This window comes from Dendropsophus ebraccatus, chromosome 8, assembly GCF_027789765.1.
Source record: "Dendropsophus ebraccatus isolate aDenEbr1 chromosome 8, aDenEbr1.pat, whole genome shotgun sequence".
NCBI lineage: Eukaryota > Metazoa > Chordata > Amphibia > Anura > Hylidae > Dendropsophus > Dendropsophus ebraccatus.
This window is the reverse complement of record NC_091461.1, coordinates 109,011,546-109,032,586: the sequence shown is the minus strand read 5'-3', so window position 1 is coordinate 109,032,586 and position 21,041 is coordinate 109,011,546. Positions and strand designations below refer to the sequence as shown.

General features: G+C 43.7%; 1 protein-coding gene across 2 annotated transcripts in view; it reads right to left on the bottom strand.

Annotated features, from left to right (window-relative positions):
* PDE4B (phosphodiesterase 4B) overlaps window positions 1-21,041 on the bottom strand; it is a 226,194-nt gene that overhangs the window by 78,225 nt on the left and 126,928 nt on the right. For both annotated transcript variants that reach the window (XM_069981385.1, XM_069981386.1), the window contains exon 5: window positions 16,567-16,616. In XM_069981385.1, the coding sequence (XP_069837486.1) occupies window positions 16,567-16,616 (50 nt within the window). The remainder of the gene's footprint in view (window positions 1-16,566; window positions 16,617-21,041) is intronic.

The following is a 21,041-nucleotide window of genomic DNA, read 5'->3' as shown; positions in this document are numbered from 1 at the left end:
TATGTGGACCACCATATTGTATATTGTCTATGAAGCTGCTGGAGATAACCAAGCAAAGGCCTTATGACATGAAGTGATTATCGGCCATATTGGCCATTGTACGATAATTGCTTAGTGTAATAAAAGGCAAAGATCAGCCGACCTGCACAGTGTTGGCCGTTTGTTATCTTCTAACGTCCTTTAACATGTTGAAAGACGAGAGACAGCGATAGCAACGTCATAGGAGCGGCGACAGCAGACCGCCACTATCACGCCTTATGGGCTGACCCCCCCTGCAGCTCCCTGCGCCCCCTCACTTACCCGCTTGATGTCGGCGTGTGTAATAGTGCCTGCAGCGAGCGAGGAGCAAGTGAGCGCTGACCTGACATGTCGGTACCCGCTTGCTCCCTCCGATCACTCTGTGTAATAGGAGCTTAAGACATCAGCTATAGAGTTGAGTGAACCTGAGCGTGCGGCATTCGATTACCGTGGCTGCTGAAGTTAGATGCAGCCCTAGGGAGTCCTGGAAACATGGATATAGACTATGGCCTATGGCTGTATCCGTATTTTCCAGGACTCCTCAGGGCTGCATCTAACTTCAGAACACAAGCGTGCTCGGAGTTTCCTCAAATCTAATCAGTGCATTCATAGGCAATAAATAATGATGTGCTGCACACACGCAAGTCACCACCCCAAGGTTACAACTTATCATCCAACCACAAGTCATGAGTCAAGAAATGTGCCTGTGTGAGCCAGATGACCCCATAGACATTAGGCAGCCATCTTTGTCATGTGACATGGTGCCAGGAGAGAATGCACTAAGCCTGGACTTCTTCCCATTCATTGACCTGAGCACTTGGGTTCTGAACGCTCAAAAACATTTTACGTATCGTTATGACACAGGTAACGTTTTTTTCTCTGTTGAAAGTGCCTATGTAAAATTCTTCTGTAAAAAAATGGAAGTTGAGCGAAACTAAAAGTCAAAGAGCGTGTCCTTCCCCAACGATATTATGGTAAGATTAGATTTAGGTTTATTACTATGCGCTCGCTGTTTATGCGGTTATGTTGTAATACGAATGACACGTATATAAAAGCAATAACTAGATTGCATTGGAGAACTTCTGATCTGTGCGACCGAGGTCACTGGGCCCTTGTATCCAGGAAAAGGGAAGTAGAGAAGTCATGACTTTTTCATTTCAGAGACTAATAGCGATAAATTCATTTATCTATGCCAATAAGTCCAATACACACTGCAGATTGTATCAGCAAATTCCTAGAAATGTCCGGGTCACGAATGGATCAAACCTGCCCAGCCATGAAGCGGTTAATAGGATCATCACTTTGTACACAGTCACATCGAGTCTTAGAACTGGGATGAAGGGGCTTCATATATACCGTACAATACTGATGACTCATTGCAAATATAGGAATCGGCCTCTGTCCACATCATCAGTATTCTCGTTTCTGATCACATCACACGACATGCAGTAACTTCTCATAGGCTCTGTAGGTTTCCCTCCATGTGTATGTTGTTTATTGGAAATAACAGTGCTGCACGCTGCGGTATATTTTTCTGGGAAATGTGATGGGAACTGTCACAATCTCCAAATGTGAACACAACGGAATAGAAAGTTTTATATATACTAGATACTAGAATAGATACTGTATGTTAGTATTATCTGGACACTGTACTGTTTATCTTTCAGTATTATATAAGAACCATATGGTACTGGTATTCATTGGTATATAATAGTATTATTTATGTGCACTATGCAGCATTACCTGGTTAGTTCTAAGACAGGGATGGGGAACCTTTGGCCCTCCAGCTGTTGGAAAACTACAATTCCCATCATGCCTGGACAGCTGGAGGGTCGAAGGTTCCCCATCCCAGTTGTAAGAGGTTCATACATTTTTAATAACTCTTTGAGCCCTATTCATGTAAGCGCTCAGTAAGGCTGGACATTAATGTTTTCTCTATGGGGAGGGGTAAGCTGCAGACAGACACCTCTGCTTCCGGCTTATCCCTCCAGGAATAGTAGGGCCAGACGTTAAAAAAATCCTCACGCCTGACCCTTGTGTCCACTGACATCATCTGTTAATGGAGAGTCAGGAGGCCACCATAGGCCCGTGGCGGTGGGTTTATGTTAGAGGAACTCCAGAGGAAAAAAAATCGTCTTCCAGTACTTATCAGCTGCTGTATGTCGTGGAAATAGTGTATTCTGTGCTCTCTGCTGTCACCTCTGTCCATGACAGGAACTGTCCAGACCAGCAGCAAATCTCATAGAAAACCTCTGGACAGTTCCTGACATGGACAGAGGTGGCAGCAGTGAGCACTGTGTCAGACTGGAAAAAATACACCACTTCCTACAGGACATACAGCAGCTGTTAATTACTGGAAGACTTGATTTATTTATTTATTTTTTTATATATATGACTTTCTAACACCAGTTTGTTTAAAAAAAAAAAAAAAAAAAAATTCTTCTTTTTTTGGAGTTCCCCTTAACTTGAGGAGGGACGGGGATCATGCCTAGGAGCCTCCATAGATTCTAATCCAGAAAAACTACTTTTCTGTGACCCTCAGATATCCATCCTCTCATGGACATCAAGGTCCATCATGGAGGATCCTTTGACTTGTTAGTGAACCTCTGCAGCTCTGAGAATCAGTCAGCCTGATGAGGTTGTTGCGGTATACAGCTATCCGGTCTGACATGTAATTTAAGATTATGAGAATAATATCACATTTCCCTGAGCTAAACCATTGCCCTAAAGCACCAAGGACTGACGTCACTAGTGGCAGCCTGGGGGGCAGCAGCATTGTCAGTGTCCACCCCTGGGGCAGCTGTTCACATGATACTTGTGGAACATCATCTGTATTTTCCAGATCAATTGCATCTCAGACTTTCCAGTAATCCAGAAAGTGAAGGGTTGTGATAATCCAGAAAACCCTAGAGGTAGGAGCTCGATTGTCTCCCGCCATATTTAGTGGTTACTATTTATCTCTTAAGATAACAAATGACCACAGTGTATCCTGTACAGACAAACAGGTGGCGGTACATGGTTACAGACAATACACAGTATGCAAGGCGGGTGTCGTAGTGTCAGCACCCAGCCCCTATGTATTGTCTGAAGATAAGGTTAAAGCATCTACACAAGACCCGAGCCGTGATTGTAATCAAATGTCAACTGAGTGTCAGTGACTGCATGGTGGGGTGACCTTTAGGTGTGGGAACGATGATGCAAGTGTATGCACAAATTATATATATATATATATATATATATATATTAGAGAAAACAGCACTGACATTAGTGGAGGTAAAGGGTGCTGCAGCCAGGCACTTGCTACTAGAGGAAAACAAGTAATATAACAAGTGTGTGGTGTCTGTATAGTTCTGTTCTCCAAGTACCAGGACATTAATGTATGTAGTACCAGGGTAATGATCGTATAGGCACTGTCGTAATACTAGTAGAGATGAGCGAATGCCGTGCATGCGGTATTTGATTACCGGTGGCTGAAGAAGTTGGATGCAGCCCTATGGAGTCCTGGAAAACATAGATACAGTCTATGGCCTATGGCTGTATTCATGTTTTCCAGACAGCCTTAAAGTGTCCCTGTCATTATAACTTTTAAAAACTAAATCAACAGTAGATGTGAAATAAAGCAAGTTTGTAATATACATTCATTATTTTTTTTTTGTTGTTATCATGCTGTAAAACAAAGCTGAACTTACCAGAAATCCAGGTCCAGTCTCCGGAAGGCAGATTTTCTGGTTAAAAAAACCCAGACTAAACACAGGAATTCCGGCCAGTACAGAGAGTCACGGCTCAATGTGTCCATCAATCACATGACCGCCTTCTCTCTGTGAGCGCTCAGATGGCCTGGGATACACAGGACTTCCTGTTTTCTGAGACTTTGAGAAAAAAAAGAGTCAGAAAACAGGAAGTGCCGTTTTCTTCATCATAAGTAAAAAAAAAAAAAAAAAGGATTTTAAATTGCAAACTTGCTTTATATCACACCTACTGCTGATTTAGATTTTGAAAGTTATAACGACAGTGACCCTTTAAGGGCGCATCCAACCTCTTCAGCCGCCACTGGTAATCAAATGCCGCACGCAGGAGGTTTGCTCATCTCTACACTACTACTACCATGACTTGCTTATCAGAATCTGTGTCAAATCTAATAAAAATCACCCTCCAGTTCAAATGTACAGTATGGTGTTTCTAGAACCAGGTTCACATGCACCCAAAATGTTCTACAAATTTTTTCATCAAACCTGAGGATTTTCCCCATTCAAACTCAACATTTTTTTTTTTTTTCAAATTTAAAAACTTAATCTGTAACACTGTCATCAATATAATTCTTAACAAAATGTTTTTCACATCTTTGTTGTGATAGATCCCACCCAGATTTCTTGGTGCCCGGAAGTCTCAGCCCATTTATTTTGTCTGTAACTATGTAATACTTTATTTCTCCTGTGGGGGTGCTGTAGTGAAGTTCAACACTTGCTGTTCTGTTCTCCTACAGATTAGAGCTGATCGCTGGGGGTCCCAGCAGTGATCCAGGATTGTCAAAAGTGGATAATCAAGTTAAAAAGAAAATCCTCTACTAGCCGTTTTCATTTTTCCATAGACTTTTATGTAGCCCATCATACGATTCAAAATACATTTTCATTTTATAGATATTTTACTGTCATATTTTGCTTTTATGTTACTGTGTGTGAACATAGACCTAATAAACTGCTGTAACGTTTGCCACCTCTGCACAATTGTTAAGGTACAGGTAACAACATGGGGATTCGGGGATGTCACAGAGGGGGTAGTACATGATGCTAGACTGCAGTCCAAGAATAACACAAGAGGCTCCGCAGCTCCTGAGACACTGATGCGTATAATTAATTTATCAGTCTTTATGTATCCCTGTTCTGCACTTTATATGTGAGAAAAGCTGCTTTATGTTAGATTGCTGACAACCTCCGACAGGCGACAGTAAGGCCCCAGATACCAGAGTCTGCTCCTCTGTAATGTCTGATAGGTGTCTGTATATTTATCCTATAAAGTCTATATAGGCCTCATATATTAGCAACGTCTGGGGCTATGCACACATCTATATAATTCATTTACATATTAGGGGCCAATGAGATTCCATCATGGTGTCCAATGTTTTGGTTGGAACAGCATTGCAGGTTGTGCTAAACCTGACGAGAAGGAGTCTTTGCAAGCAGGGATCTTGGAAATTGAAGGGATTGAAATACAAAGTATATTAGGAAGTTGTAAAACTTTTAAGTTTCACCTCCATAACCTCATACTGTATTTCCATTCACTGGCGTGAAGTAATCAATGACAAGTGCTGTAAATAAATTGTACAGATTGGTTCCTGTAATGGTCAATAGTAACCATGGTTGGTATCTAAGTGGTTAATGGGGAGGGGACACCCTCTGCATCAGGCCCCTATGATGTGATCATACCATGGTGGGAGAGGGAAGGGTGTTGCTAAATAATATATCCATGATCTACGTAAAAAATCTAAAAGTTGTATAAAAGGTAAAAAAAAAAAAAATAACGAAATAAAATTAAAATTATTATTAGTATCACTGCAACCAATGATACATTCTATAAAGCTAATGCACTATTTATCTCACAGGGTAAACACTAAAAAAAATTAGACAATAAAAAAACAATTTTTTTTTTTTATTTTAAATAAAAATTGACCAAAAAGTTGTATGTACCCTAAAATAGCCCCCCAAAAACCCCCAAAATAGCCCCAAAAAAACCTGCAACTTACAAAAAACGAGCCCTCACACAACTACATCTACTTAACAAAAGAAAGGTTAACACGTCATTTTATACCACACTGTCAAACTGTAAAAAAGCAATAGCGGAATAATAAATAAATAATAATAAACATATTAATTAATAATATTTAATAATACATTTTAAATATAGCACAAAATGGGGCCATGAAGAAGAAAAACTTATCCTACAGAAAAACTCTGGTATGGCTACATCAATGAAAAAAAAAAAAAATTAACTTACAGCTCTTAGAAAGCAGTGATGTACAAAAAAAAAAAGAATTGCCGTGTCCTTGAGGTCCACACTAGCTGCGTTCTCATGGGACATACATATAAAAAGGACAAAATAACAAACAATCAATGAAAAAAAAACAAAAAAAACATTTAAATTATTTTCCCTCTTGCGTCAAATACTCTTTACTGAGAAAAAGAAATAAAGCCGTATGATCTCCCGGCCCTTATCTGAGCCTGACTGGTCTTTCCTGCTGACCTCATGGACTGGGCCGTGATAGTCACCAGTGGCACAAACATGCAGAACGTGTGATCTGGTGACGTCACGCACAGCCCCGGCCTCACACAGAACTCTTTGTCTCTGGGGAACAATCCAGCACAATTGTTCATCCTGGCAAAAGTTTAATTTTTTTTGCTTGATTTTCACAGGACAGTAGGACACATAGGAGTGAAGGGAGGAGGGGGCACCAGGAAGTCTTTCTATGATGGACTTTGACAGATTGGTGCATATTAATTAACCAGACTTTTATATTCTACATATGGATTCCCAGCGAGACATCAGAGCTGTGCTGTGCGCTCTCTTTGCTGCTCCACCTTCAATCTACCCTTAAGTAATGTTCCTAGGATAGTGAATGAGAAGCTTCAGCTGCATCCCCCTCCTTTGTCTTCTAATTCCTGTTTTAGGCTATGTTCACATTACGTGAACATCCGGCCGTTCCGTGACCACGTCCGGGTGATCTTTCCGTCCGCGGAGCTCTGATGCGGGTGCATCAGCGCGCGCCCGCATCAGAGCTTCCCATAGCACACAGTGAAGCGAGCATCCGAAGCCGCTTGCTTCACTGTGTGAACTGACAGGACCTGTCAGTTTTTTCCGGCGCCGCATGGGATCCCGGCTGGAGCGTATACGATGTGTGTACGCTCCGGCCGGGATCCTATTGAAGATAGGCTATGTTTCCACCCTGCAAACCTACGGCTGTAGTTTTACGTTGTGTGAACATAGCCTTAGAGTATGTGCATACTGAGTAATTTAGACGGAAAGTCCGGGGGGATTCCTTCTTCTGTCCAAAGAATGAACTTGATCATTCTTTGGACGGAGGAAGGAATCCGCCCGTGCATAGAATGGAGTCTATGACACAGGCGGAGAGCCGCGCGCCCGCCGCTGTCCGCGAGCGATGGATTATGCGACGGACTTTCCGTCTACATTATTCAGTGTGCACATACCCTTACACTAGATGTATTTCCAGACTGAGGAGGTGTCTGAACATTTACACAACATGTACATGCAGGCAGAGGGGAACTACAGTGGAGCAAGCGGCTCCGGACGCATGCTCCATACTGTGCAGTGGGGAGCTCTGATGTGGGTGCGGCGCAAATCATTAATCGCTGCTGAGCAGCTGATGACTTGCTGGAGGGGGGCCGGCATGAGGGAGGGCTGCAGAAGATCACGTTGTCCCAAGATGGCAGCTGGGGTCGACAGTGATTCCGTAACTATACAGCATCACACTTCCGGGTCTAGTGGGGGGAACACGGGGAAGGGGGCCATTCTCTTAAATAACACACATTACAATGTTGTATGACTTTGTAATGTGTGTTATTTAGTGAAATAATGGTTTACACCGCACTACACCTTTAAGTGAGAAGGTGTCACAGCCCCGCCTTTTTTTTCTTTTTTACTATTATAGGTAAATACAGATATAATCTGATGTCTACTATTGACTTACATAAGGGGCATTAAAATAGAAGTGGGTGGAGGTACCGTAATAGGTGTTTCTATTAACCCCTTGGCAAGAATGATGTAAGTAATGGCCCCAATGATCTGCCCCTATATCGCCAGCCCCATTCAGATATGTTGATAGAAAAATAAAGAATCTCCTAGGCTGCCGGGACACAAAGATGATTGTTTTCACTTTTTACACCACAAGACAGCTTGGTGATAAGCACCTTTAGGTAAGTATATTTAACTCGGAATTCCCCTTTAAGGGAATGTGCACACTATGAAATCCACACATAACGTCTATGCGCGCTCCCACTTAAAGTTCCGCCCGTCCCATAGTCTCCATTCTATGCTCAGCCAGATTTGTCAAGCATGTTTTAAAAGAGATGTCATCCGTTCATCTGACAAAATCTAAACAATTGTTTTTGGTTTGGGATGTGTCCCTTTAATTTTAGGTTCTCCTGACAAACCAACCAACCAATATCATCTCATGTGATTGGCCGTTTATTAACCTTATCAGCAGTGATATCAGTGCAGATGGTTGACCATCCCATCCTACATTATTGCTAATCAGTATTTGGGATTGGTCCATGTGTGACCTGTATACAAGCTGTGCTAAGATCACGGCACAGTACACAATGTTGTCACATGGATACAATGTTACCATTCCAGTTCATATGAAAATGAGGATTAGAACTTGGTCAGTAGATCCTCTTCAGAAATATGGAAAATAGGGAAGTCATTCATTACTTAGTAATTCCGGGAAATAGAGAAATAGCCTTGCTGGACATTTAGTAAATTAAGTGTATTGTATAGACAGTGAGCTTGCAGTGGTGTAATATATGCTGGTGCAGAAAGAGGGAGCTAGAGAGTCTCGTTCCATCATTGTATCTCAGCCCCCGGTTATCAAAGGGCCCTGTGAATGTGGTCTGGAATATCCCGAGTGCCCGTTCTGAGAAATACTAAGATAAGGATGCCATTACTGGGGATCATGTGAGTGATAGCGAGTTCTGCTAAGAGTCATTCGGTTGGGAAACGATAAGTTCTGTTTGTGGAGGTGGCAAAGTGAGGCTGACGGCCAATGGGCCGTGTCGTAGAGAAGGTCATATATTCAGCTTTGGTCTATGGATGCTGTTTATCATAAGAAAAGACTAAAATAAAAAAGTTCAACCTGATAAAATTACTAATAGTGAATCGTGCCAATTTTTATACAAAAATTTATAGATAATTGAAGCTGAGAACAAAAGAAATCTACTTAAAGGGGAGCTCTATTATCATCAAAAGTAGTTGCCTAAACCAAATGGGTGTAATATATTACTAACAGTGTCTTAGGGCCCTATTCCACCGGACGATTATCGTTTGCATAATCGTTAACGATTAACAATCTCAAACGACCGCTATTGTAAAAGACCTGAAAACGTTCACTCATCTCCATGGAACGATAATCGTTCAAATTTGCATATTTTTTTCTCACACAGCATTGCCGGTAAATCCATCCGTACCATAGTTAAACTGATCTTATTAATGAGTACCAGAACCCCTTACAGAAGGGGTCCTCAACTGTCGGACCGCGGCCCGAACGAGGACTGCGGAGGCCAGCTGTCCGGACCCCTGCTGCAGTATACCTGTATACTAAGATGCGATCTTCACAGTAACTATGAGCGCTCGTAACAAGCACTTATAGTTACCGTGCAGGAGCAGCACTGACAGAGCGGGAGCCATTGGCTCCCTCCCTGTCAGCCACTCTTGTGGCCGCAGCGGTTACAAGAGGCCGCTCTCTGTCTCTGGTGTCGGCGCTTGAGTGACGTCTCTGGAGTGCTGGCACCAGGACAAGCGGAGAGCGGCCTCTCGTGACAGCTGCAGTGCGGCCACAAGAGTGAAGAGAAGAGAAGAGTCCGGCTCGAGGTGAGTATAAGTGTTTGTTTTTTAATGTTATATGCTATATGGGAGGGGGAGCACAGGGGAGCTATACACTGCTGGGGAGAACACAGTGGGGGTCTATATACTACTGGGGGAGCGCACAGGGTGGTCTATATACTACTGGGGGAGCACACAGGGGGGCTATATGGAAGGGGGAGCACACAGGGGATCTATATACTACGGTGGAGCACAAAGCAGTGGTCTATATACTACTGGGGAGCACAAAGAAGGTTCTTTATACTACTGGGGAAGCACACAGGGGGGGCTATATACTACTGGGGGAGCGCACAGGGGGACTATATACTACTGGGGGAGCGCACAGGGGGGACTATATACTACTGGGGGAGCACACAGGGGGACTATATACTACTGGGGTAGCGCACAGGGGGACTATATACTACTGGGGGAACGCACAGGGGGACTATATACTACTAAAGGAGCACACAGGGGTTTCTATACTACTGGAGGGGCAACAGGGGGGCTATATACTACTGGGGGCAGTCATCCCCTTTGTACCTAATTTCAACGGGCTGGTGAGAGAGAAAAAATGAAAGTTTTCCCACTAATAAGCATCAATTCTGTATGTAAATAGTTCAACAACGTTTGTGAAAAGTTAACAAAACACGTTTACTACTCGGACGTTCACCTGACTATAGACCCCGGTAAGTGGACCTTCACTAAAAGCTGTTGAGTACCCCTGCCTTACAGGTTACACTGAGACACAATGTACTGCACACCATTGGAATCTAGCTTTTATTAACCAATAAGAATGTGACCGTGCTGCATATAGTGGAGATTTGATATGGCAACAAACATGGTTCTAACACTAAGGATCTAATCTGTGAAATAATCTGTGTAATCTTTGGATTATAGCATGCAATGCTAATCTGCTGCATCTACAGCAAACAGGCTTTTGTTGTGTATTAGAAGTGAGGTGGAAGTGCTTGGGTAAGATCTGTTTGCCTCTTTATAAAGTATTGAGTAGACTCTTATTACACACTGCAATTATTGCCCCCAAAAAGCCAGCATCACCCTGAGTAATGTGGTCAGCGATCAGCTAATAAACAAGTTAGTCGACTAATCAGATTGATTTTGAGATTTGTTATTTACTTATATTAAAAAAAACAAAATCTCCTGTCTTCCAGTACTTATCAGCTGCTGTATGTCTTGCAGGAAGTGGGTGTATTATTTCCACAGTGACACAGTGCTCTCTGCTGCCACCTCTGTCCATGTCAGGAACTGTCTAGAGCAGATAAAGACCTGTTTGACTGATAACCGCCCCATGTAATAAGGTCCTATTCTGTAAAGAAGCCTGGAAGGTAATGTCCAGTCACCCTACAGCGCCCCCACTGGAGAATACAAGCATTACACAGTTCATATTGTCCATGTAATGCATTGATCTGCGGGTTCCTCCAGGGTGGGAGACAATCCTTTATGTCTCCCAGTCCTTATGAATCCACTTCTGGCTATGGCTCAATAACTGCACCAAAATCTAAACTTGTGTATCTAAACGAGTTAAAAACCGTTGCCTATAAAACCTGCACAGATGAACCACTCCCATATCGCTATATTTGCCTCAGAAGAGATTAAGCCAAACAGACCTGAAATACAAGATCTCATGTGAGGTTGGAGCTTTACAAACATGTATGCAAATGTGGAATGTAAGTTATGTAAACTTCACAAAAACTTTTTTTCTGCTTTATATTTGCAAGGCTGGAATCACTTGTGTGAGCCGAAGCCGAGAAGGACTGGATAATATATAAACCAGGGATGGGGAACCAGTGGCCCTCCAGCTGTTGCAAAACTACAATTCCCATCATGCCTGGACAGCCAAAGGCTGTCCAGGCATGATGGGAATAGTAGTTTTGCAAATACAACCTTTGGCTGTCCAGGCATGATGGGAATAGTAGTTTTGCAAATACAACCTTTGGCTGTCCAGGCATGATGGGAATAGTAGTTTTGCAACAGCTGGAGGGCCGCATGTTTCCCATCCCTGCTATAAAGAAAGGACACATACACTGTAAATGTAGATGATAAAAGTCCTTGATTTGTCCTTGAATTTTCTGTTCTCCAATCATTTGTCTCTAGGAAAGCTGGGTGACAACCAATATGGCTCCCATTACAGCTCCAGCCTGGGTTGTCTCACAGGTTCATCCATGTGATAACAATGGCTGCATAGGCAGATAGATATTAGTTATGTTACCCCAGGCTGCGTTTGACAAGTACAAGTTCCAACAAATTGTCCAAAGATCAGCCGCAGCCTAAAGTAACGTTTACTGACATCTATAGAGAAGACTGGGAGATGCTTCGCATACTGAAGAGTATACATCTCCAGGTTACTTGTCACTCATAGTCTATATCATGGATGGGGAGCATGCAGCCTCCCAGCTGTTGCAAAACTACAATTCCCATTATGCCTGGACAGCCAAACCCAAAACTCAGACTGTCCAGGCATGATGGGAATTGTAGTTTTGCAACAGCTGGAGGGCTGGTCTATATCGGCAGAAGTATTGGAACACAACTCTGAATCATTGAATTCAGTTCCTCTCCCACTGGTGTATATTACCCAGCCCTGACCAATGCAGTTGCCTTTACCAACAACATGACTCTATAAAGCATGGGTCTCCAAAGTGCGTCCTCCAGCTGTTGCAAAACTACATTTCCCATCATGCCTGGGCAGCCAAATCCAAAGCTTTAGCTGTTCAGGCATGATGGGAGTTGTAGTTTTGCAACAGCTGGAGGGCCGCAGTTTGGAGACCCATGCTATAGAGTGTGGTGGTCCAATAGGAACCCACCACAGGAACAAGTCGACCCCTGACATATCGGTATCATTAAGAAATAGAAGCATTTAAGATCCACTGTGATTCAGCCATGAAGTGGGGACCATGTAACATTACAGAGCAGGGTCACCGAGTGCTGAGGAGCATAGGGCATTAAAGTCACCAACACTGCTGACTCCATTGAGACCAAACCTCATCTGGTATTAGCACAAACACTGTGCCTGCCGGGAGCTTAATGACTGAGCAGCTGCATGCAAGCCTTACATCACCAAGCACAATGCCAGGAGTCAGATGGAGTCGTGTAAAACCGCAACCACTGGACTCAGGAGCAGAGGAGACGTGATCTGTGTAGTGATGGATCACACTTCTCTATCTGGTGTCTGATGGATGATGTCTGGGTTTGGTGAATGTCAGAAGAAAGTTCCCTGCCTGACTGCATTGTGGTTTGGTGAAGGAGGGATAATGCTATGGGGGCTCCTCAGGGGTTGGCCAAGGCATCTTAGTACCAGTGAAGGGAAATGTTAATTCTTCAGCACCAAGACATTATGAATTGTCACTTCCAGCTTTGTGTTTGGTCTCTTTTGTTCTAGCATGACTGCTCCCTGAATACACGCTAGTATACGAACGGTCGTAATTACGAGTGAAAGATGTGTACATACACAAAAGCTTTGTGAACATATAGCAATGATTCTATGGTCCGCTCCAAAGATGGGATCAACGAGACATGAATGAATTTTCGTTAGTCATTTGATGGGTTAAAGTCAAACTATGTAACGATTTTTGGCACAATAATCTTTCCATGTAATAGGGCCCCTAGTTTCTTGCAAGGGACACAGCGGAAATGGAAGCATAGACTGCAAGATGGTGGAAATTCTGATACTGAAAGCCCCTGCCTGATGAAGATAAGTGGCCAATCGACTCCTAAAGGATCCAGGATCCAGGATCGTGCAATAGACAGGAATTAGAAAAAAAAAACCTTCGCCTTCCAGATCTGCAGCTTCTTCACTCTTTGCCAAAAACAGTGTTAATGCCCGAAAAACAGTGTTAATGCCCATGTAAGTCCATGGATGATGGATGTGTATTGATTTCTTTTATATTATTGCTGTGTGTAGTGGTGTAGCTATAGAAAGTGCGGAGGAAGCTGTGACGCCCACACTGGGTGCCTAAAGGCCTCCAAACACAGCCGTGTGCCTGAAGAGTTCTCCATTTATATGTATGGTTGGATAAGACGAAATGGGACCTTGCTCCATTAAAACTCAAAATGCCCGATTACACGGAACGATTATCGTTTCAATATCCGCAATAACGACAGAAAATAAGCAATTATCTGCCCTTGTAATAACACCCAAACGATGAACCAAAAGTTGGTAATCTTCATAAAATCATTGTTGCTAATTCGCCGCCGTTCACATACCTGTTCATCTGTTAAGTTGTTCACAGATAAAACATGGGTTATGCCAAGAAAAAAAATTACTCTTCCCCTAGCCATAGGATAAGGGAAAGTAGGAGATCAAGGATGGGGGGGGTGGGTTCCGATCTCTGTACCCCACCGATCTCCGTATCGGGTCCCCGGCTTCTTTGTTATAAATAGAGCTGCGGTTACGGCATGCGACCTGCGACTCTTTTATTCATCTATGGAGCGCCAGAAAGAGCCAAGTACGCTGGAAGAGCGCTGTACTCTGACCTTTCCGTTGGCTCCTTAGGAATGAATAGAGCCACGGGTCACATGCCGTACCTGCGGTTCTATTCATAACAAAGAAGCCGGGGACCCGATACGGAGATCGGTGGGGGGGGGGGGGGGGGGTACAGAGATCGGACCCAACTCAATCTCCTACTTATCCTTATAATGTGAATAACGCTTTAAGGAACTGATAAAGGTAGGCCATGGATGTCTGCTCTCCCATTTAATTGTACAATCATTGTCTTTACTATTCACCAAGGACTAATATTTAAAAGTTAAAAAAGGGTCATTGTTGGTTCTGCAGGAATAGCGGTGCGATGCTGTGAACCCCTCTGGGCTTGCTATGGTAAAGCATGGGGCCTGGTAGTGATTTTCTTGCTGCAGCAATAAATACATGCACAGTCCGGTAACAATGCTGAGCTGCCAGGCATTACTGGCAAGAAGCACTGATGCTTGCTGGTTACAGACACATATACTAGATGCTCAGTAGGCATTGTGGTTCTCACAAAAGGCACAAAACTTGGTTACACAGTAAGCTGGCAGTTTGGGTGCTGCTTAGGCTAAACTAGAGTCTTTCTGTGACTCCGGACCTCTGTTCTAGAACTTCACAACACGCACAGCCTGTGACCTTTGTGACCAGGACTCTCTGACTACACACAGCTCTGGCTTTTATTACTCACACTTTGTCTTGGCTCATAGAACCTCATGGCATCTCAGCACCTCACACACCCCACACCTCATCTCAACTTCAGAACCAGTCAAATCCAGATTCATTCTCTCTTGTACTCTCATGGGTCACTACCTACTTAGTTTCAGTACAATCTCATTAACCAACGTTATTTATATATATTCAGTTGAGACCCTTTCGTATTGTAGGCGAGCATATAGAATCATAAATACTTGTGTGATGTCCCACTAGGGGTGTTGCAGTTATATACACCCTTCACCAAAGTCTGTACTTTTTGTATTATTATTGTGGTAAAAGTAGTACTAAAGTTAGCCACTAGATGTCGCTATATTGTGTATGTGTATGTGGAAGCTGCACAGCTGAAGGATCGCAAAGGGTTATTGTTTTTATGTGTCACCAGAATCTGTAGACCAGTAGGATTTCTGCTTTTTTCTCTCCTATCATCTCCCTCCTTTTTTCTTCTGTTGCACTCTTTCACCCACTCGCAGCACACCTTAAGCGCTGGAGAGAAAGTGAGTCACACAGGAGACAGGAAGAGTAGGGCAGTCTTAGTTAGTACCCCATATGGGAAGGGCAAGACAGCACGTCTCACACAACTTTCTTATTAGTAACACTCCAAAGCACTATGCACTGTTAAACTCCTCTTAAGAGAGGACTAGCCAGAGATAACTTCAACCCACACCGAGGACAAGAAGTCACAGTGCGGAACAATAGCCATAACAGAGCCACAGACCCGGGACAGAGCAAAGTAGCAGTAAGCCTAGGAACTCTGTCTTGCAGTGCGGGTGTCAGCAGGGAACCCTCAGCATTCCGCTCATTCCAGCTAACAAGGTCTGGGGCCTGTGTCACCCATTAGGAAGGTTCAGCCGAGTCTAGTGGGCATAAGGTGGTGTGAAGAGTATTCTACCTCATCCTCCAACATCCCGGCAGAGCACATTACTACATGGGTTGAGACTCTCACGGCATCCTCCTCTCTGCTACCTTCCTTCTTGTATTACTCGGTACAACTCAACCAACACGACTATATCCTACAGATCTGGTCGTTCTATTATCAAGTGTTTATTGGAACTTTGTCAAGTGTGTTTCAGAGACTTTACGTAAAGGAACCTTATACTGTCACTTCTATATTACATGCTGCACCTTTACAAGTAGTAAACCAACTTTATTCCAAGAGTCTGTGATTATTCACCACCACCGACACAGCACACATCGCAACCTTGGGACGTTTCCCCTTTCTGTGGGTGGCGGGTCCTACTATCCAGGAGGGTCATTACACCACTATGGCATTCTGTGACATAACCCCAAGGGACCCTGTTGCAACCCAGCAGGACACTGACTACAGGGGAAAAGGGTACAACCGGCCTTGTAACATAAAAGCAGGCGTACCATCACACCTGTGTGCCCACCAGGCACTGGCGTCACGTGACAACATATCAAGGTCCGGCTGTATCTTGGCCATCCACCACCGGAGTGGTGTCACACTACAACACTTAGCAAGTGACCGGCTGTTCTTCCAACCAACATCACCGGGGGTTCACCACACTTGCACCCATCGTTTTTTTTCCTACAGGGCTCTCCATGTATGAGCACAGCAAAACATTGCATAGGCAGAAGGTGCATCTTATAGACACTGAACCGGCAGGGACTGCAGTGAGATAAGAAGCTGTGCAGCTAGGTGGCAGCAAACAAGCATCATTATAAATGCAGCTCTTGATGTGACAGTATCACTTACAACAATAAGTTGTATATATATAGATAAGAAAGTGAGAAATAAAGCGGGTACCGACCTTGTATATTAACTCTGGAGATCTGGGGATGGTTGGACATTGGAGATCTCCTGCAGAGAAGGGAAAATAGAAATGAATTATACAACATTTACACTGAACGAGGCGTCAAACAACAAGGCAAGTGGATGGGACAAGTATCTGTTATCATGTGCGGCTCGTATGTCACACGCTGGGGTGGGATTATCACTCAGGATGGAGATAAGCTGGAGGTATGCGGCTGCACATCATGTATTGGAGCGGGCACCATGCCACTGTTTATGAGCAATGGCCGGTAGAGTGGAAAGTGTGCGCCTGATAACGGCAGAGATTGGAGGGGGCTTTGGCATAGAAAATGGATGCATATGGCAGACTATACATGGACAATCCCAGTTTGGGGAAAATGGCAAAAAGACTTTTCTAAAAAGTAGCAATAAATAAAGTTATTGTGATGGTGTGCCGCTCCTAGTAATGCCATACCAGTGCTAAAGCTATTTTACTTCGACATTACGCATACGCCAAGGAACCAGAGTTCTCACATTCAGATTAGATTTTGCATTATTCTAGCACTTCCAGACCTTCCATCGAAAGAAGCATAAATTCCCTTTTACATGGGCCGATTATCGCACAAAAAATTTGTTAAATCGTTCAAATTGAAGCGAAAATCTTCTGGTATAAACTCGGCAATGCTCAAACTACGAATGAAAAATTGTTTGTATGTCGTTGATCGCCCACACACAGATACATCGCTTAATCGCTTGTTTAGCGAACAAGTGATGATTTTTTTCTTTTGAATGATAGGCATTTAGACCAGAAGATAAATCGCTCTGTGGATATTCGTAATTGCGTTCGTATATCTACAGTGAATGTTCGTAATTGCGTATCTATATACTATGAGCAATCAGTCTTTACACTAAAAGACGAGAATGATTATCAATGATTTTGAAGTCGGCTCAAAAGATGCGATCAGCGACATACTAACTAAAGGCCGTATTACACGTAGCGATTATCGTTCAAAGATTCGCTATAACGATCGTTAGCTGGCGATAACTAGCGATTTTGTAGCGAACGATTCTGAGGTTATTACATTCAGTGATCACTGTTAGGAATGATCGTTTTCACATCGTTATATGGTCGCTAATCGTTCCTCAGGACAGCCCACACAACAAGTTTTAGCGGTGAACGAATTATTACATGAACAAATATGCGAACGATCAGCAAACTATCAACGGTAACTTTTCAACATGTTAAAAGACAAAAATTAACGATTTTTTATTCGTCGTTTGATCGTTGGGTGTTATTACTCGGACAGATAATCGTTCATTTCGATCGTTTTAGCAAATTTTCAAAGAATAATTGTTCCGTGTAATAGGGCCCAATTTTCGTTTGTAGCTTGATGCCGCGTTTACACCAGATTATCGCTTACATTCGAACGATTTAATGATTGTACGACCCGGGTAAGAGGCCCTTCAATTGTTCTTTCAGTGTAAACACTCATTGGTGACAGTATATATAGTTACAAATGTAATTACGAATATCCACAGAATATATATGAACGCAATTACGATCGCATTAACGACTTTTTATAACAATTTATCTTGTCTAAATGCCTATGTTTTAAAATAAAACATCTTCGCTTGTCCTTAGCTGAACAAGCAATTAAAGCGAATGTACCATCAGTACATTTGCTTTAAGTTTTTCACATGGATAGAACGGCGCCAGTGCCATGGTCCTTCTTTTGAACCGCGGCCAGATTCCCACGTACGGCGATGTTCTGTTCCCGGGTTCTGGCCGGGGGTGAAGCACCGGAGCACTGGAGGCCCGCCCCCAGTGGGAGGAACCCCCGCCCCTCTATGATGCAGCTCCATTAGAATCAATGGCCCGCCCCCACTGGGAGGAACCCCCGCCCCTCTATGATGCAGCTCCATTAGAATCAATTGCCCGCCTCCAGTGCTTCACCCCTGGCCAGAGCCCGGGAATAGAACGGCGCCATAAGTGGAAACTGGGCCGCGGTAAAAAAAAGAAAAGGACCACGGCACAGTCTTCCACACGCCAACGCCGTTCTATCCACGTGAAAACTTTACTGTACTGAATGTACTGATGGTACATTCGCTTTAAACGATTTATCTGTGCATGGAAAAGGACCCTTCTACCAGTATGTATACCTACATGCACCAGATTTACAGCTGGATTATTAGCATACACTCCCAGTTTGCAAACACTTTCATCTCTTTTTGAAGCATCTCGTGCAGACGACTGTTGTGCAATGGCAGCCCAACAATGTAAGGACTGTCCGGCCGCCACGTGATCTGCCATCGTCTTCCTGCTGTGTGAAAAGCTTTTTGTTATTTATCTGCAGTTAGGACTTTTTAGTTTACCTCATCCTAACCGTAAGGCCTCTCCTGTAAGATCCATCATACTGGAAGTCCTGACTGTAGAGACCATTGTTCTTTGTGTCACAGTGATGGGAAAGTATGAGACAGGTGGATATGTGACTTTGCCTGAGGGCATCCCATAGCAAGAACCAATACGGGGCCCCTGCTGTTGTTGGTTCACGCTCTCACACACTGTGTCCTAGGAGGGCACAAACCACATAAAAGACTGATACAACCGTTACTGGGGCATTGGAGAAAGGAAACAATATGGTGGTCCTTACAGGGAAGGATTGGCCTCTCCATTCTCCTGGTCCCTGCTCACAAGCTGTCTGGTCTAGTGTTATAACTATATATTAGCTATAAATCATACTCACCTGTATAGTCCAGGTCTCCCTCACAATGACAGAGATTCACTGTGTACAGTGCATACAGCATGCATACAGATACTCCCCCTAGTGGTGGCTGCAGGCAGTCAGAAAGTTATAATTTAATTCTATAGCTGCGTGAAGGCAAGTGCTACGTTGGCACTGTTGTTACGTTATGAGAGGGCACTCTGCTCTGCCCTACTGGCACTCGTATGAGAGGGCTCTCTACAGGCACTTTTTTATGGGGAGCACTCTGCTGGCAGTTTTAAGAAAGGGCACTCTACAGGCACTTTTTATAGGTGTCGCTCTTATGAGAGGGCACTCTACAGGCACTTTTTATAGGTGTCGCTCTTATGAGAGGGCACTCTACAGGCACTTTTTATAGGTGTCGCTCTTATGAGAGGGCACTCTACAGGCACTTTTTAGAGGGAGAACTCTGCTGGCACTCTTATGAATGGGCACTCTAAAGACACTTTTTATAGGGAGAACTCTGCTGGCTATCTTATGAGTGGGTACTCTACAGGCACTTTTTTTAGTGAGCACTCTGTTGCTCTCTTACGAGGGGGCACCCTCCCTGTACCTATACTTGTACACATAAATTGTACTAAATTTGGCGCAGAGGGGAAGGGGGGGGGGCACACCTTTTTTCCCCATGCTGTGCAACCCTCCCCCCCTTCCCACATGAGCAACACAACACAGAGCCGGCAGAAATTTGTGACTTGTTTTAGGGGTCTGCGTCTACTGCAGCCTTGATATATCTGGCCCTAAGTCTTCATTCATATTAACAAAAATAGAGGACACAATAATATGCTAGACAACACAAACACCAAGAAACATGATTGACCACATTATTGTCAGATCAGGCACTGCCATCATTTCATCATAGAAACAAGGTGTGAACAGTCTCGTACTGCTCGAGGATTCAGTCCATTAGTGTTAAAGTGGTAATCCAGTGCTACAAAAACATGGCCACTTTCTTTCAGAGACAACACGACTCTTGTCTCCAGTTCAGGTGAAGTTTGCAATTAAAGGGGTTATCCAGCGCTACAAAAACATGGCCACTTTTCCCCCCTCTCTTGTCTCCAGATTGGGTGGGGTTTCAAACTCAGTTCCATTGAAGTAAATGGAGCTTATTTGCAAACGCCACCTGAACTGAAGACAAGAGAGGGGGAAAAGTGGATATTTTTTTGTAGCGCTGGATAACCCCTTTAAGCTCAGTTCACTTCAATGGAAGTGAGCAGCAAAACCCCACTCAAGCTGGAGACATTAGTGGGGCTGTATCTGAAGGAAAGTGGCCATGTTTTTGTGGCGCTGGATAACCCCTTTAATTCTAGAGGTCAGCTCATTGTCCTGTTCAGAATTCCCAGTTCGGCCTCTGCTCTATGGACCTGAGCCATACATATAGTGAGGAGCTGGTTGTATGAAATCAGCATGAACGATGCATAAATACGTTTTGCCTGCATGTGACTGATAACCGTATAAGGGGAACACGTCGACATCTGTTTATTCAGTGTACAATGCCATTGCCGGTTGTGTGTGAGGAGAGCTCCGTGCAGGGGCAGATGGTGGTATTACATTGCTGTAGGTGCTGGTTATGTAATGTCAGTGCACGTGTCATCGAAATGCATGTACATGAAGATGGATTGCCGGCTGCATCTACAATCTGATATATGGAGGTTTTCTGCATTCTCTAAGACTGGTAACTAGAAATCTCTTGATACTTGGAATTGGAATTCCTCCCATTGTAAGAAAGAGCTTG